Source organism: Grus americana, chromosome 26 (assembly GCF_028858705.1).
Source record: "Grus americana isolate bGruAme1 chromosome 26, bGruAme1.mat, whole genome shotgun sequence".
In the NCBI taxonomy this organism is placed as follows: Eukaryota; Metazoa; Chordata; class Aves; order Gruiformes; family Gruidae; genus Grus; species Grus americana.
The window spans coordinates 5,246,031-5,264,105 of record NC_072877.1 but is presented as its reverse complement, the minus strand read 5'-3'; the positions used below and the strand labels follow the sequence as shown (position 1 = coordinate 5,264,105).

Sequence of the window (18,075 nt, the reverse complement as noted above, 5' to 3'; positions counted from 1 at the left end):
GGCGTGTTGTGTAGAAGTCTGTGGGATGCCAGCTGTACCCGGCTATTAGAAAAATGATGACTGAACGTGGCTTTCAAATGCTGCATCAGATGAGGTTCACATGTAGCAAAACCCACCGTTTCCAAGAGAGAAAGCCCAAAAAAGAGCTTAGCTCATGGTCTTTTGAAATGGGGGAAAAGTGCCAGCATTAATTGGGAAGAAAGACAAAGCAGATGCTGATTGCAATTCCTTACAAGAGGGGAAAATGCAAACCTGGGAAGTCACATAGCTGATGCTCAGCTCCCCCTGGACATCCCACAGTATGTAACCTCACCTTCAGAAAGCTCACAATTTCCCTTATAATTTATAGAAGATTTGCAAGAAAAGCAACCACAAACCCAGGCTGCCAGCACAAGTCTTGCAAACGTGCAGCCTGAGCGAAAACCAGCTCTTCTTCCCCCAAATAACGGCCGAACAGAGCATGCAAAACCTTGCCGGCTACACGGACAGAGCAGAAAGTGGCACTTTTTTTGCATTCACAAGGATTGCAGCGACCACTGGTAACTGTAATGCATGTTTAGGGGTGAAACATCCACAATTATCCCTGCTGTCTGCCAGACTGGGCATGAATAAATCAGCATTTTGTTCCTTCAAAAGGCTCCAGCACCGAAATAAAGAGCAAAAATCCACATTAAGCAACATTTAATCCTGCCTTGAGCTGCTGTAAGTTTGCAGCAAGTTCAAAATCACAAATCAAGTAAATAAAAAAATAAAATGACAAAGGAGTGCAGCAAGGAGCTGGTTTTCCTCCAGTTTATGAAAAAATAAGTGGTGGCACATGAGTGAGCAGCTGTGCCACTGTGGCGTGACCTTCTGGCTGGGCTTCATCGCTCACATCCCTGAGAGGAGGCAAACGCTGCAGAGGAGGGACCGGGAAGGTGCCCGAGGATCTCATCCATCGCAAAGCGCAAAGCAAAGCCCAGCTTTTGCAGAGAGAAACTCTCCAGTAAAACCTTCATCTTGCTCAAGACAGCTGGATCGGGGAAAATTTGCTCAATACTTATTAAATTAACACTCGCCACAGCCAGCTCCCTTTAACGAGCTCATCAATCCAAAAGTTCATAATAAATTATACTGCTTAATTCCCTCAAATACCTTGACAAAAAGATTAATCGCCCCTCTCAGGATCAGCAGAGTTCCAAGCTCTCCTTCCCTCCTCTAGCAAGTCTCCAGCGCTGTTTTGTTCATCGTTAATCTCTCCCGAAGCCAAATCGAGGAGGAAAGCGCCAGAGAGACCACACTCTGCCTGAGGTAAAGACAGGTCTCCATCCAATTTAGGGAATAACTCCCTTCATTAGGGTCATTTTACATAAGGAATATATAGGTTGCCGCCTGGAATGATCCCTTCCCATATGTCCTCCGGGTGTTTGGTTTTCTGCCACCTCCGTACACCAGATGAGAGAACGTTTTACCATCAAGTTTCATCTCCCAGAAGCTTAAAAACCACCTGAAATACTGAATTGATCTCGAGTAAACACTTCCAGCCATGGGTCTGGCATGGGTTGGAGGCACCGAGGCTGAGGGATGAATAAACCACGCAGGGATTTATTTAGGAGCCAGCCCAGGGAAAGAGCTTTGAGCCGTGGATAGAGGCTGAGCATTGCTCCTGAGCTCAGATGCACTCGAGACACCTATGGCCACGGGAGGCTCAGATACGCCAATCCCAATGACGTGGTTCAGCCGCAGCCCCAGCTGAGCACCACGCGCCGCTCGCTCACACCTCCCCCGGCGGGCTGGGGAGGAGAACGGAAAAACAACGGCAAAGCCTTGAGGGTTGGGATAAGGGCAGGTTACTGGGACAGCAAGGGAGAGGGGAACAATCAACAACAGCACTGATAACAGATATTCACAATGGGTGATAACAGAAAGCAATTTACTGATCGGACCGACCAACTGGACACTCAACCCGTCCCAGAGCTCCGCCGAACCCGCCCCTGCCCGACTGGGCCCCTTGTATGGTGAGCATGACGTCCCATGGTATGGAATAGCCCCTGGCCAGCTTGGCTCACCTGTCCTGGCTCGTTGGGAAATTAACTCTGGCCTTGCCAGAACCAGGACACCCAAGCATGACTCCAACGGGATTTTGGATGGGAAAGGGATGCTCTGTTTGCCGGGGAAGTGGAGGAGGTGCAGCCCGTAGGATGGAAGAGCTGCTGGAGCAATGGGAAAGCACCAGAGAAATCTGTGATGTTTATTTAATATGAGCAACCTCTGTCTGTGAAACGCTGCTGTGATTTTACAGTGTGGCCAGGGAGACTGACCAGCTGCCACAACTGCAGGAATAAAAGTTAAAAAAAGACGAAAATCTCCAAAAATCCTTCCTTTCTACCCAGTACCAGGAGTTTCCCATGCAGCACCTGGGGGCTGATAAGGGAAAATACTTGCTCCTTGATGATCCATTTCTTACTTCAGCTCAGTCCCAGGAAAGGACGAGATAATAAGAGCGATAACGACAATGATGATTTCTAGAGAACCCATGATACGAGCCAAGAAGAAAAGAAATCAATGTATAAACAGATTCCCAGGTATTTTGCAGCAAGACACTGGGAAAGCTGAGGCTGAAGATGGTGCTCTTGAATTCTCCTACCCTTTTGACAAACTTTGCATTAAAATAGTACAGGCAGATCATAAACAGCTGCTTAAGAAATCCAGTGGGGTTTTTGCTGAGATAAAGTTACTGGTCATACTTAAAAGAGCGTACAAGCCCCATATAACGAGACCCTATAGAATCCAATGGCGGAGGAATAGGATTTGAACACCCTCTGTGAAGGGTGGAGATAATTTTATCCTCATTCCAGACTCCAGAGTCACCATTAAACCCCTGTGGGAACAGGTACTTCCTGCATTCATGCAAGTAACCCCCCCTCCATTTTATTTTTATCTATTTCTATAGCTGCTTCTGCAGCGAAGGAGCTAAGTCAGTCCCACTGAAGCCAATGCAAGAAAAGGGTTTGAACCTATTAATATAAAAGTGGTGACAGGTCATCAAGGGATGGGAAATCTGGACTTCCCATCCCCAAGATGAAAAGAAAGTTGTGCAATTCAATTTCTCTTCCCATAAAGCACAAATCCCCCCAGTTTTGCAGGCAGAGGAGTTCACAGGATGGCCATCCCCAGGTTTTGCTGTATTTTTGGGCATCCGGAGAGGGAACTGGTTGTTCCCTCTTGAGAAATGGGAACAGATTGAATGTGCAGCCATGCGGAACGCACCCAGTGGAGAGGTGTTGTGGTGGGTTGACCCTGGCTGGGGGCCGGGTGCCCACCAGAGCCGCTCTCTCACTCCCCTCCTTCACTAGACACGGGAGAAAAAGTACAACAAAAAGCTTGTGGGTCGAGATAAGGACAGGGGGAGATCACTCACTAATTATCGTCACGAGCAAAACAGACCGAACTTAGAGAGGGAATTCATCTCATTTATTACTAGGCAAAACAGAGTAGAGCAATGAGAAATGAAATCAACTCTTAAAACACCTCCCCCCACCCCTCCCATCTTCCCGGGCTCAACTTCACTCCCGGCTTCAACCTCCTCCCCCTGCAGCGGCACAGGGGGACAGGGAATGGGGGTTACGGTCAGTTCAGCACACGTTGTTTCTGCCGCTTCTTCATCCTCAGGGGGAGGACTCCTCTCATCGTTCCCCTGCTCTAGCATGGCGTCCCTCTCACGGGAGACAGTCCTTCACCAACTGCTCCAATGAGTCTCTCCCACGGGCTACAGTCCTTCACCAACTGCTCCAACATGAGTCTCTCCCACGGGGTGCAGACCCTCAGGAGCAAACTGCTCCAGCGTGGGTCCCCCACGAGGTCACAAGTCCTGCCAGCAAACCTGCTCTGGCGTGGGCTCCTCTCTTCACGGGCCCACAGGTCCTGCCAGGAGCTTGCTCCAGCGTGGGCTTCCCACGGGCCACAGCCTCCTTCAGGTGCCTCCACCTGCTCTGGCGTGGGGTCCTCCACGGGCTGCAGGTGGAATCTCTACACCCCCTCATCCTTCCTCCATGGGCTGCAGGGGGACAGCCTGCTTCACCATGGTCTTCACCACGGGCTGCAGGGGGATCTCTGCTCCGGCGCCTGGAGCTCCTCCTGCCCCTCCTTCTGCACTGACCTTGGTGTCTGCAGAGTTTCTTACATCTTCTCACTCCTCTCTCCGGCTGCAAAAGCTTGCTCTCTCTAAGTGTTTTTCTTCTTCTTAAATATGTTATCACAGAGGCGCTGATTGGCTTGGCCTTGGCCAGCGGCGGGCCCATCTTAGAGCCGGCTGGCATTGGCTCTATCAGACACAGGGGGAGCTTCTAGCAGCTTCTCACAGAAGCCACCCCTGTAGCCCCCCCGCTACCAAAACCTTGCCACGCAGACCCAATACAGGTGTGTGATAAATAAATCTTTCACTCTACCCTAGGAGGCCACTAAATCATCCCCTTAGCAAGTGCCTACCGCCTCCTCTGCCTTCCTCAAGACCAGCCACGGAGGAGTCCACAGTTTCACATGAGTACAGAAACATGAATCCAGTTGCTTTTGTCCCCAAATTGAAACTTTAAGTAATGCTTCTAAAGAACCATTTCTTCCTAATGACATGTTAGAGCTTTCTCCCCCACAGAGTGGCCCTTTCTAAGGGTGTGCTTTTCTTCTGAAAGACACTTGCATGCAGCCCTTCCTCTGAAAACCCAAATAATTTTTTTATTCCCACGTAGAAATAGCTTTTGTAATTGCTTTGAAGCCAAAAAAACCCCCAAAATCTGTCAGGAATATCTCCTACACAGATTAAACAAGAACAACAAAGCCCAGATGAAAAGACTTTGCAGAGCATCTTCTGTTTTAGCAATGCAGCAATAACCCTCTCTGCCCAGGACACTTTTATTCATGCAAACCATGTTATTTTATTTAGGGGCCATGCAACATGCCACTCCTGCCCATCCGTAACTATCCCTATTTGGGTTTCACGCATGCATTTGCCTAGCCTTAAAGGCAAAATATACATTTCCTTTATGCTTCAGAACCTAAATAACCAAGAAGCCTGGTTTTAATCCCAAAAGAGCCAGTAGCTTTGCAAATAATCAACTGGGAGTCCCTGAGAGCCCCAGGCACACAGTGCTGTCCATCCACCGCACCCCAGGCACCAGCCCTACCTCCACCAAACCCCACAGCTGCCTGCTCTGCCCCTTCAAAGCCTAAATCTGCTCTCCAGACCTGACAGAAACCCCATTTCCCCCCCACTTCAGGCTTTTACAGCCTGCAGCTGGGTCTATTTTTGGCTGCTGTTAACCCTTCCTTGGCTATAGTCCTGCTACCCTCCACTCCCATCACAAGACCAGGATGGAAGCTGTGGCTAGAACATGCTCATGTTTCCAAAAACCCAAAGAAAAGGTTTTTATGAACAGAGAATGATGTTTCCTCTTAGACCCCCCCCCTTCATCCAGCTCCATGAGCGATGGCTCCTTTCAAGTCTAATTTATGTCAGAGTTTGAGGGCCAAGCAACCAAATTCCACCTTTTTCCAGAGATCTCTGTCACTGTTGCTTTCCCTCCAATCAGGAAAAATATTTCAATGGCACAATCGGCTCAATCCTTTAATGAGCACTAAGCAATTCACTGGAAACTCCTAATGCAGGTTAAACCCCTTGGATGCTATTAATATCATCTCAGACTTTGCAAAAACCTCTCCTCAGTCTTATTTGGGCGCTCACCAGCATCCTTTCCTTGTGCAATGGGTAGCATCGACTTTGAGAGATGCTGGGGAGCCACTACTCTTTAGGGAGTAAAAATGCAGCATGAGATATAAAACTTATTTATTAAAAATTCATATCGAGAAGGTAAGTAACTCCAGAGAGGTCCATAAATAATCCATGCTTGGAGGATTTTTGGAAGGACTTTGTAACGTCAGCCCTTTACCGGGCTTTCAGGAAGCTGTGAAGCCCCACCAATTCACCACAAGGATGGCTGTTATTATTGCAGGGGGTAATTTAACGATGAGATTAAAAAAGAAAGGCGTGAGCACCAAGGAAAGAAATGCAACACGCTGGGAGTTTGCTGGCGATGCTCAACGTATGAGGCTTGGGAAAAATAAAATATGCTTTTTGCTGCCCACAAAACCTTCCCAAACTGCTCCTAGAAAGACGATGAATGGAGACACCACAAGAAATTCAACGTTAAAGTGCCAATAATTAGCGTGGAGAAAGAATCATTAACTCCTTCAGGGCTCCAGCCCCTTCTTCTCCCTCAGCGCCAAACCTGCGCCAAGCAAATCCCCATTTAAAGCACGTTGGGGTGCTTAAAAAGCCCCAGTGAAGAGGTGAGCAACCCTTAACGGAGGGGATCAGCCACAAAGCTCCTTCTGCCGCCCTGGGGTTTCCTACTTTGTCTCAAGAAAATGAAATAATAATAATTAAAGAGCTGAAAACCATGGATTTAAAGGAGAACAAATTAGACATGGAGAGCTTGGTAAAAAGCGCTGGAGGGTCCCTGTAAAGGATTTTTCTCGCTGTATTTTGGGGGATTTGGGTATCAGAGGGTTTGCAGGTCCGTCCCATCCCTGAGAAGGCTGTGGATGCTCGTTACACAAATAGGGAGGGTGAGAGGCTGCCCATGGGGAGCATCAGTACCTGCCTGCTCCAAAGCCCTCTCGTGCCAGCTCTTGTCCCCAGCTAGGACTCTCCTCCTTTCGCTCAGAGCCTTTGCTCCTGAGTCTGTGATGTTTTCAGCTCCCCCGGCAATCCTGAACGCTCGCTACTGTGCAAATGTCAGGCCCTCCTCACTTATCCACCCCTCCGCATGGCTGAGAAGGAAAAAAAAAAAATAGAATCAAGAAAGTGGTGGTTTTGCTTAGAGATCCTGTAATCAGAGCGCGCTATATAATCAGCGGGCTTAGGGAGAAAAAAGATAGATATGCAGATCCCCGAGCAAACCTCTGCAGAAAGGAGTTTCTTCAATCGTTTTTTTTCCAGCGGGCTCTATCTGTGTGCTAATTATCAGGAATTTGGATTCTGGAGAGTGAAAGCAGCACCATTGGAACCTGCTGAGATTGGAATATCCAGAGAAAACTCTTCATTGCAGATGCAGGGAGCTGAGTCCCTCCCCAGGGCAGTAGACCCCAGATCCCAGCCTGATTCCCAGGAAGCATAAAGAGAAACGGGGTTTTGCAGTGATGCTTTGCACAAAGCATCCTCTAATTAACATAAAACTACCCTGCAAGCAGACAAAAGCAAGTGGAAAAACACCTGACGACCTCCCTCGCAGCAGTGGTTATAACCCCGGATGAGTTCAAACACATAAATGCAGCTTCATTTCTCATGCAAACCCGTAAACAGAAGGAAACTTTTATTTATCAAGCGTTCCACTGCGCTTGAGTGCAATATCCCTCACAGCAGACCGCCAGAGCCACCGAGGGCTGCCATCCCAGCCATCAATGCTGCCCTGATTTATAATACGCCGCGTTTTGGTGGAGGATGGATGCACCTGACCTCCAAAACCTGCATCTTTTGCAACCAAGACCTGCAACTGCTTCTTGAAAAGCTGTATCTCACCCATGGGAAAAACCACGCAGCAGGGTTTCTTGCTGCGGGTAGAGCAGAAGGGGCAACTCTTTCCTCCTCTTCATCCTCTGAGAGGGCAGAAATAGCCAAAAAACAGCCTAAAGAAGATGCTAGTCAAATCCCATTTCAGCTGGAAATTGCTTTAATATTTTCTGGAAGGGAATCTCCATCTTGCCCATAAATACCCCATTTTTTTTCACTGCATCCTAAACTGCACAGTTTTCTCTCATTCATTTTGCAGAGACACAAAAACCCACCTCCAGCCATCAGCTACAAACTTTGCAAACCCAAGCCAGCCTGAATTCACCCCAAATTCCTCCAACAACTAAGGTCAGCATGCTCTGGGGATCACGTCAAGCCTTTTGGTTCATCCCAAAGGCTTTTCCATGCCTTCTGGTCTTGGAAATTTGTTTCTTTACTGCAGATATTCAAGACTATTTCTTTTTGCTGGCCTGGAGGTGAGCGCACCCTGGAGTGACCTGGATACCTTGTACAAATCCTCTGCTCTCAACCACAAGGTTTTCCAGCACCATGAAACCACGAGGAATTCTCCTCAGTCAAATAACCAAGTGATTTAAATGCAAGCAATGCATCCACAAAAGATTAACTCTTTTTTAAACTATTTCACCCAGTTCTTCCAAACACAGAAGAAAAATAAGGGGAAGGTGCTACTTACTGGTATTTTCACCTCCTGTGACTTAAAATCGATTTTAAGTGGCTGCTACAGGGTAATGAATTAGCGCTGGCGATGTGGCCGAGGGATGCTTTATACGGCACTGCTGTAATCGAGGTTTCCACATAATTTTTGCCCCTTTCCCCGCGCGTTCGGAAAAAACCCAGCTGCTTGGATCAGCTCAGACCTCCAAGTGCTCCTTCACACATATGTTATTCTGATTGCTTTTATTCAGGGTCCCCAAGCTTCAAATCACTGTAGTAGCTGACTCTTTTCGAGGGGGGAATTTATCTTCCCAGGAGGACAATTCTCCATCCACACAATAGCTCTGTGATTGCCAATCATTTTCCCACAGCCATACTCACTCCCCTCTTCAAACCTGACATATCTGCCATTTTCCCGTGTTTAATCTCTCTATTTACATGTGCAATCAGGGGCTGGAGAGGAGAGGGAAAGCACATTTCAAGCCTAGCTCAGGAAATAGCATCGTAGGTTGACCTTGAGAATAAAAATACAAAATCGCAAATAAAATAAATGGCAAAGCTGACGGTGGTTGCCGGAGTTTGCTTTTCACATCTTGCTGTTGCTGACATTTGGAAACAGCAGTATAGATAAAAATATACATTGATACATTTATAAATATTTATATTTGTGTTGGTTATATGTTATATATATAAAAATATATTTTTTATATATATATAAAACTTGCAAAAGACCAAAAGAGCTGCTTCAGCAGCTGATCTCGCTGCCACAAAGTCAAGGTCAAATCTTGCCTTGGGTGACAAACAGTGGCAAAGCCAAGGCAAGAAAGGAGGAACCCAAAAAGCTCCCCAAATGGAAAAGAAAAAAGGGAAAGTTGGATTTCTTGGCCTGCCTGGACCCTCATCTCTCTCCTGTTCTGCTAAAATTAATGCAACTCTATCGAAACCACCTCTGAAAATTCTGGGCTTTACTGAATTTTGTAAGCTAAAATATCCACGGGATGAACACATGGGCCCTAAGCCCCCAGGCAGGGGATGCTGAGTAAGATATGATACATTTCTAGAAAAAACAGCTCTAAAAACAACATGAAGAGGGGCCAAATCGGGCACATTCAACTGCAAAACCCGACTGCCAGAGCAGCCTGTCCCACTGCAATTCCAGATGCTAAAGCAAAGCATCCCAGCTCCCCTCCCAGCTGTCTAACTGAGCAAGAGAAATATTGATTTTTACAGTCTATTCACTAAATCACCTTCAACTCCCTAAAAGCAAAGGCAAGCCGTCTTCATCAGACAACGTGCAGTTGTTCAAGCCTTGCAAATGTTAACGGTTACAGAAAAAAATTGTTTTCCAAGCAGAAATTCTTAACGTATCTATTAAGTAGAAGTCTTCGTAACACTGATTACGTACACCAGCAGCTAAATCCCCTGGTCTTGCCCGTAATTTTTCTAATAAACTTGAGAATGGCAAGCAGACGGAGGCTTTATTGAATAGACTTTGCTTGGGTTATTAGAGAAGTCATTAAAGACGTGATGCATAAACGCACAACTCTTACCCATTTATGACAATTACAGGTAATAACTGGAGAGAATAAGATTGATAAGGAAAAGATTAAAACCAAAATGTAATTTGTGGTACCTTGCAGGGGGGATATTGGAATAATATATCAAGTAGCAGATTTAGGAGCGGGGTGGCTTTCTTAACTCTTTTGCCTAAGAGAAATGTTGGTTGATTTTTGTCCAGGGGGTAAAGGAAAATAAAAATCCATTTGTCAGAAGTCAGCGACTGAGATGAATGAGGATTTAAAAAGCATGTACAAACCCTCACCTACACCCACAGCATTTCATGTGGGGAAAAAAAAAAAGGTTATTAATGTCAAGTGCTATCTGATGAATTTTTGTAGGGCATTGACATGTTTTCTCCTAAATAGAGAGGAATTTATTGCCTGTTCTCCAGATGAAAATGACACATTTTTACATGAAGAGACAAGTCAATTTTTGCTAGTGATTTGAAGTTCGGAGTGGTTTTGTGCTCATTGTTAGCTTGGGTTCCCTGAAAATGCACGTACAGGTGTTTGAGCAGCTGCAGCACATCTGCACACACAGTCTCCTAAGAGCCCAAAGGGATTCATGCATCAATTTTCTATCAGCATCAATAAATGTATTTTTATTTCCAGGGTCCTGAGCCTGGTTTGGGGGCTCATAGGGCAGAGCTCCCTCCTCCATGGTCCCTGCACCACCAGATTCCACCTCAAGGTGAACAGATTACAAAACCCGCTAACCAATAATGTATTTCCAAGAGTTTTCACAGTAAAATTCAGCAGAAATCTAGTGTGAAACAACTTCCTCAAATGAAACCCCCAGACTCCCATGCCTGTTCCATGAGAGAAGACATCCCCCTATGAATTCCTGGTATGAGCACCCACTTTTGGGCAACGGATGGAAACACTAATGCATTTCACAGACAATTCCAACAAACACAATGGAGAAATACAGGCTTGGCCACATGGTTTTGCCAATATGACCATGAGCAGGTAAGAGTGCAAGAAAGCATCGAGTAATTCAGTGCCATAAAACCATGCCAGTAGCAACGGTCTTTCCAGTGCAGCCCAGTCTCATCAGGGAACTGTTTTAAGCTACTGGGATAAAGCACTTTTTCTGGGATAAGCTGCATCTCCCAAGAGGAAACACTAACCCAGGGTTGCTCCCATACAGACCTGCAACCCCTTTGAGTGGGCAAGTCCTCCACGGCTCATCCAACGCAGCCATGCAAACCCATGCTCATGGTCCGGGCTCTTAGAGATGCTCTTTAAGTGCATTTTTTATCTGCTATGAGCTCGCAATGCTATTTCCTACAAGAAGAGGCGGCATTATGGTTTTTGCCTCTGTCCAGACTGCAAATACCTCCCGTATTTGTGCAACCATGCAATACCTGTGCAAGGAACACCCTTATTTATCTCGGCATCGAAAGCATTTCCAAGATGCTTCACTGCGGTCGTGCTCTCCTCCTCGTGCTGATGCTCATTAAGCTGAATATGTTCATGTGGAAAACAGCGTTTCAGCTCCAAGACCAGGAATTAGGTTGGATTCATTATCAGAAATATCACTTCATTTATTTGCTGCCAGAGAATAGATAATTAATGTAGTATTGGGCCAATTGTGCTGCTCTGCAGCCAACTAAAGGCAGGCAAGGAGCCTCAAGTAACGCTAAAAATCCACCACCCAGAAACACAACGTATTTTGACACACGAGACAAACATCCCCTTACATCCTAGCCAAAAGGGACACAAGTGTTATTGTACGTGATGACTTGCGCTTGGGTATTGCTTTATTTATCCCACATGGCAGGCGTGAAGCTGCTTATATCCATGGGGAGAGAAAGCCAACCCAATTGGGCAGGATTATTTCTTTTTCACAGTTGTGCCCGTTGCAGAATTGATGCAGCCGACAACCTGTGAAACACAGTTAATGAGCTTGGGTTTCTGTCGCCCTGGGTTGCTCCAAGGATGAGATTTCCTACCCTCTGATGTGTCAATTTTCCACTTCCAAATTTGGTGCGGGTTGTGGAAACAGAGTATTAACTGTGATTCATGAGTATTAGCACAGAAACAAAAATATTATCGGAAATTTGAAGTACTTATCCTTCTTTGGAATAAGCCTAGATAGAATAAACACAATACTGTATAGCTTTAAAAGCAGACAAGCAAAAAAGAAGATGAAATGTTCTCCACAAGCAACATAACTTCAGCTTCAGCAGAAAAATATTTTCTAGGCTTAGATCGTAAAGAAACACGGAGCTTTCCCAGTTGCTTTGATAGACAGGAAGAAGAGTTATGTGTTAGAGGGATAACTGACTCCAGGCAAATGCCCACTGCTATAACTTAGCATCCAAACAGAATAGGGAATTAATTAAAAATTACTTTTCAAGCAAGCAAGCTATCAGGGCTATTTGAACACCACAAGTATCACTTGGAGGGGATGTCTCTCACTTAGAGACTCCTCCAAACACCCAGGGTCAGGAGGGCAGCTCTCGAATAGAGCAGATGGTACCTCACTGCAATGGAGATCTGACGGGAAACTTGCTCTTCTGCTCACTCACTGCACGTTTTTAAAAGCAATATTGCAAGCCACTACAAGTGAGTGCTAGCTACCCACAGTGTTTGATTTTAATAAACCAATCAACCCAAACCAGTGGGAGATGAAAACGTTATGCAAACCATTAGCATGCGAGGCATGCACGAGCCCCGCCAGGAAGGCTCTGTGGACCAGCATGGATTATTCATCCAAAAGCAACTTTTTCACCAAGGGAGCGTTGGATGCAGCCGAAGAGCTGACAGAGCTGTCACGGAGCTCACTGATGGACGTTGGCCCTGGCCGAGCGTGATACAAGAGCTTCACCCCCATCTGAATGGAGGGAACGGATTATAATTCAGTTTATAAATCCCTGCAGCCTCATGAGGTGTTATCCCAGAGCCAGGGCAGGCAACGAGTGCAGGGAGGATGGGTGCTCGGATACTCAATGCACCAACAAAAACCCTGGAAAGCAGGTTAGGAGTTAACAGCTTTGCCCTAGTGTCCTGGATCTCTTCCACTTTGGACTTCAAAGGTAATTTTTCCTTCTGCTAAGAACTACCTTGCAGAAAGAAACAAAGCTATTTTCTATTGGCATTGCCATAGTGAAAATAAACTTTACGGGGGAGACCGCTCCACCAGAGACAGGCTCTCAGCCCCCAAAATAACTCCCTTGTTACCTCAGGAGGAAGGCAGCAGCACTTCCTGCAGATGTTGGGAGGCATTCAGCCATGGATAACAGGGAAATTAGGGTGCCAGATCTGCAATTTGCGTATACCCTCTCCCCGTTACTCCTCCGCTGGCTTCATGGCTGAGCTGAACACACCAAGCAGTCACATCATGCAAGCATTTAAATCCAGGAAGGGGTACACCGTTGCTATAAGCCATGGTGGTGACTCATTAGGATACACTAATTTTCCTCTTTGAGATGACCCAGACCATCCCAAGGGCTGCACGGAGAGCACGGTAACAGCCTTACCATCTTCAGCAACGTCCGGTTGTCCCTGAGGCTCCCGACCATGCCGACGAAGGAGATGATGAACATGGTGAAGCCCAGCAGGAGGAGGATGATGGCTGGAGCCAGGAAGATCCCTTCCAAGGTTTTGTGCTTTTGCCTCTCCACTTCGGCGTAAATCCCAACGCACAGGATCACGAGGCCGAGGATCTGCAAGGGAAGAATGGGATGGGATTCAGAAGCCAACAGGGAAAAAACAGAGGCTTTGAGGGAGAGGTGGAGATGCAAAATGTCACAGACAGCCAAGGAAAACCCACCCAACTCCAGGACATTTAACACAATCCCAAACGGTGCCGTCAGCACTCAGGGCATCCCCTTTGCTTGAGGCTGGGCTGCTCTTCCTCTGGCTGGGAAGGGGACGTATAATTGCAGTGTGATCAATCTAGCTGGACAGCTTTACGCTAGGTTTTTCGTTTCCCTGCTTGTATCTCTACGGTCTGTCTGGATGCTCAGCTTGGCCCTCGCCTTGGGTTTGATAGACCCAGAGGCTGACAGTCATGACCACCGACAGCCCACCCTCCCAAACTCCACCCTTACGATAGGACGATCCCTAAAATGACTCATTTCACCCCATCATTTTTAGACCTGGCTCGAGCACCACCTTGCACCCAAACCCACAGTGAGCTGCTCCCCTTCTCTTTGCATGCCAGCACCAACAATTAGAAACGAAGCTTGCTGCACCATTACAAAGCACTTTTGATCCCTGGATGAAAAGTGCCATAAAGAAAAGCAACAAATTATTTATGACAACCTTCCTCCCCTCTCTCCCCCTTCAATGAAACAACTCTAATTGAAAAAGAGAGCCTAACGATGCTGGGATAATGCAGGGCTCTGAAAAGGGGCTGTTTGCATCCCTTCAGCTCCTTCAACATCAAAGGCAGCAACCCGATCCCAAGTGTTTCCTGCTGCCAGGAGCCGTTCACATCTCGCCCATTGGCCCTGCAGCGCAGCAGGAGGCGAGCGGCTCCTCAGCCTGCACTGAGCTGACACCTGAAAAGGTCAACAAGGAAACTGAGGAGCATCTGGAACCCTTTTCACGCTGCTTTTTGCAGCCCTCCTCACCCCACATCACAGCGAGAGGCTCCTGGGGGGAAAGCCCCCAGCTGCAGACACCCGCACTCAAAACCCTACATCTCCAAAGAGGAGGAAAAAAGCCTTTTTTTGCTCCTTTTTCACCCCTTTCACCTTTCCAAAAGGCTTCATTGTTCCTAATGAGTCTGCTCAAAACACTTCCTGCTAAATTCGTACCAACAATTCAATCCTTAATTTTCATGCACAAACTTTGCTTTTTTGGGGAGTTGATTTTTTTCTTCTCTACTCTGCCTGGACACTATTTCTGGTGCATTTCTGTAGCTAGCTTATGTCTGTCAATCATTGTCCACTTCCAGGCTCCATCTCATCTATAAAGCAATTGAAATTTCTCAGAAAGTGAAATTAGAACTAGTGATATTTTACAGACACTTTAGTTATTTGAAACTAAACAGGCAGGCCTATTTCTGATAACAGGCTTTTAATCACAGTTTCATCTTTATACTCTATTTTAAGCGTCAGGTTGGTGCGTTGGGATTAGGTTTGATTTAACGTTTACCTCTTCTATGGTATCCCAGGAAATACGTTTGGATTTGAAGGCAGGGGGTAGACATTAATGCACACCATGCGTCCCCTGCTAATCCCTGCCGTTCCTCCTGCGTGCCAGTCAGAACCACTGTCTTCATTTTAATTCATCCATCTGCGATATGAGTGAGGGAAGAGATCATGGGAAGTGCACAGAGCAAACCTGGGAGGGGGTTCGAGGGGTGGATGCTCGAGGGGTTGAGGAAGCAATGTGCACAGGATGGGCTTCGCCTGCCAGAAAGGAAAAGAAACTGAGGAGGGTTCGCAGCACGGACACGTGCATTGCTTAAAAATAGCTTTGCCAGGGATGAAAAGTATCCTTGGAAAATTTAAAGCATGTGGCATGCATGAGGCTGCTGGTCCTTCCTCCCAGCATCGCCACAGCCATCCCTCTGGCAGGGAAAACCCTGACCAGTGCCATGAATAACGCCCCTCTTTTTTGGAGGGGGGGATGCACCTCTGCACCGCTTATTTGCCATGCAAATGCAATGGGGAAATGGAAAGAAAAAAAAGAAGAGCTGCTTCTACTCAAAGCAGCTTAAAAGCACAAGAAAGCATCTTGCAAAGCAACACACACCTCGAGGAAGGGAATGGATATATTGGCACATCTCCCAGCAAAGGCAGATTGCAAAGGAAAACTTGCTGGAATATAATGCGTTTTGGAAGGACAAGCAGGGAGCGATGCTGTTGCAAGATGGATGGCAGAGGGATTTGGATGGAAAATAGCTGGGGAGAAAGACCAGCATTCCCTGAAAAGCAGTGTTTCTGGGAAAAAGTGGTGGATTTGGAGCAAACCAGTGACATCAAAGTCTTTGCCAGGACCTATGCAGCCCTGTAAAACACTGCACGGGGAATAACCATGTATTTCATCAAAAAGTCTGATCATCCTGTCCCCCTTCGCCTGAGATGAGCATCAAAAGCAGCAGGAAAAGTTTGCATCATCCCTTGCAAAGCCTGGCTGCCCTAGTTTCCATCACTGGGTTTCTCGGGGTGGGGGGGGTGTTGCTTTTGCAATACAAAATCAATCAGCATGGATATTTTTGATTCCTGGTGTCACAACCCTTTTCTACCACCCACACTCAATGATGTGGTAAAGCACATAATGAAATTTGCTGGTAAATCCTCTGTAGCTACATATTAATTGTGATTGAACCTTCACCGCAGGGAAAACCAAGGGGGTAGCTGCAACTCCACCAGACCTTGCGGGGAAGGTGTCTTACATCAATTCTCCTCTTGTAAGCTAGGAAGAAATCACCTGTTTTAATTTTAGCCCTCCTTGACTTTAGTGCATCTTGGAGTTCGTAGGAGCTGAGTGGGAAGGGGATGGAGGCTAGCAGCTGCCTGGTAGGTCCAACCTCCATTCCCACCCCAAAAAGGACCCCTGTGACTCGCTGTCCTCCCTTCCTCCCTCCCATATTCCTGGTTGGATAAAATTGCAAAGTTGAATTTCTCAGCCCAATACCAGTTGCTACGACTGACCCTTTGCAGCCCATTTCCAAAGCTGTTTCACTCCAACTTCATCTCATCTTAGTGGGATAACAGAGATGCTGGTTTTCCTCTCCAGGCATTTCTCCACCTAATGGCAAAGAAAGAGCTGGGGGGTGTGAGCTGGGGGACCTGGGAAGGAGACGAGCTAAAGGTGGAAATCCCTGTCCCACTGAGCACAGAGTCGTTTAGAAACCTGGAGGTCAAGAAGTGGGATGAAAGGCAATTAATGAACAGAAAATAATATAATACACAGCTCGGACGATGCTGGCAGGGTTTGGGGGGGTGCCAAATAGGTGGCTTGAGCTCATACCTAACCCATGGGGAGTTTGCAAAGCTCTCTGAGCCATGTGCTCTCTGGTGTTTGGCATTGCTTCTCCATCCTTACGTGAGTGCTTTGGCACAGAGGCAGCTACCTGCTGCTAACAAGAGACATGCATGGTCCTACCCAGTCCTAAAAATCCCACTAAATACCCAAGAGATGCCACATTCCCCTTGCCTGGGACCCAAAAGACCCAAGTAACAGGAGTTACCCTCAGCCACATGCAGAGCAAATGGGTACAACGAACCCAAGAGGTTCGTTAACATGGCCAAGGCAGCGCAACTTCGAAGCCTGCCAAGGGTCAAGCAGCAGACATGGCTCGTTCCAAGGTGAACGGCATTAATCGGATGAGTCAACGCCGTGCTAATGCAAGGCAATAATTTCTCCTTATTCGGGAACACCAAAAAGTCATGATGATGCTGGCTTCAAGCCCACGCAGACCCCGGCAGCCAGATTACATGAGTCAGAGCACTGGGCTGGGGAGGAGCAAAGGGAATGGGGCATCCAAGATGACCAGAGGGGCAAAACTAAGGGCAAAACTCTTGTTTTTCAAATCCCCAGCTCACAGCAGAATTGTTCTTCCCAGCTTTTGAAGACCCACCTGCCTTCAAATTAGAAGACAGGGCGCTCCTGCTCCTCCTCCTCAGGTTTGATTGCAATGTGCAGGCAAGAAACTGCGTTATAGAAAGTGTTGAATGCTTTTAGTCATTAAAAGATAGAAGCACGGGATTAATAATACAGCAATTAAGTACATCGTATAATGCTTAACTGCCAACAGTATGTAGGAATGTAAAAAAATATGCTTTTATAATGGTCAATTAAAATAGTAGGTTTCAATTTTAGGGGAAAAGTAAGAAAAGGAAAGCAGCATTTCTTTTTTAAAAGAAAACTTCAAATCTATGCTCTGCTGAATCCTCGTTGTTGAGGATTAAATCTACCTGTATAAAGCCCACCAGTCTAACCCGAGATGCTCAAATCTCTCTGCCCTTTGCTCCATGTTTGGTTTAAAGCTACTCTCTGGCTTATCCCACGCTTCTTTACTGATTTTTCCCACCTATAAATAAGAAAGGATCTAATGGCACTAGATCCAGTTTTCTACAGGCTGGGACTACAGCCTACACTAGAAAACCGTTATACATCTCACCCCAAACCTCCTTGATCCTTCATGGTGAACCAACTCGAGTCTTATTCCACTGAATTTTTACCCAGGAGGGGATTAAATTTTTGAAGCCTTCATGCAGTGCAGGTGAGAAGTGCCTAAACAATGGAGCGCGTTTGGTCAGAGGAAAAGCCAGCCCTGGTCACGTCTAGTTAATGAGGATTTGAAGAGTTCGGCAGTGCCATTGAATTAATACA

At 46.7% G+C, this 18,075-nt stretch overlaps 1 protein-coding gene across 2 annotated transcripts in view; it reads right to left on the bottom strand.

Annotated features, from left to right (window-relative positions):
• LOC129196653 (tetraspanin-15-like) overlaps window positions 1-18,075 on the bottom strand; it is a 52,222-nt gene that overhangs the window by 23,988 nt on the left and 10,159 nt on the right. For both annotated transcript variants that reach the window (XM_054804458.1, XM_054804457.1), the window contains exon 2: window positions 13,263-13,448. In XM_054804458.1, the coding sequence (XP_054660433.1) occupies window positions 13,263-13,448 (186 nt within the window). The remainder of the gene's footprint in view (window positions 1-13,262; window positions 13,449-18,075) is intronic.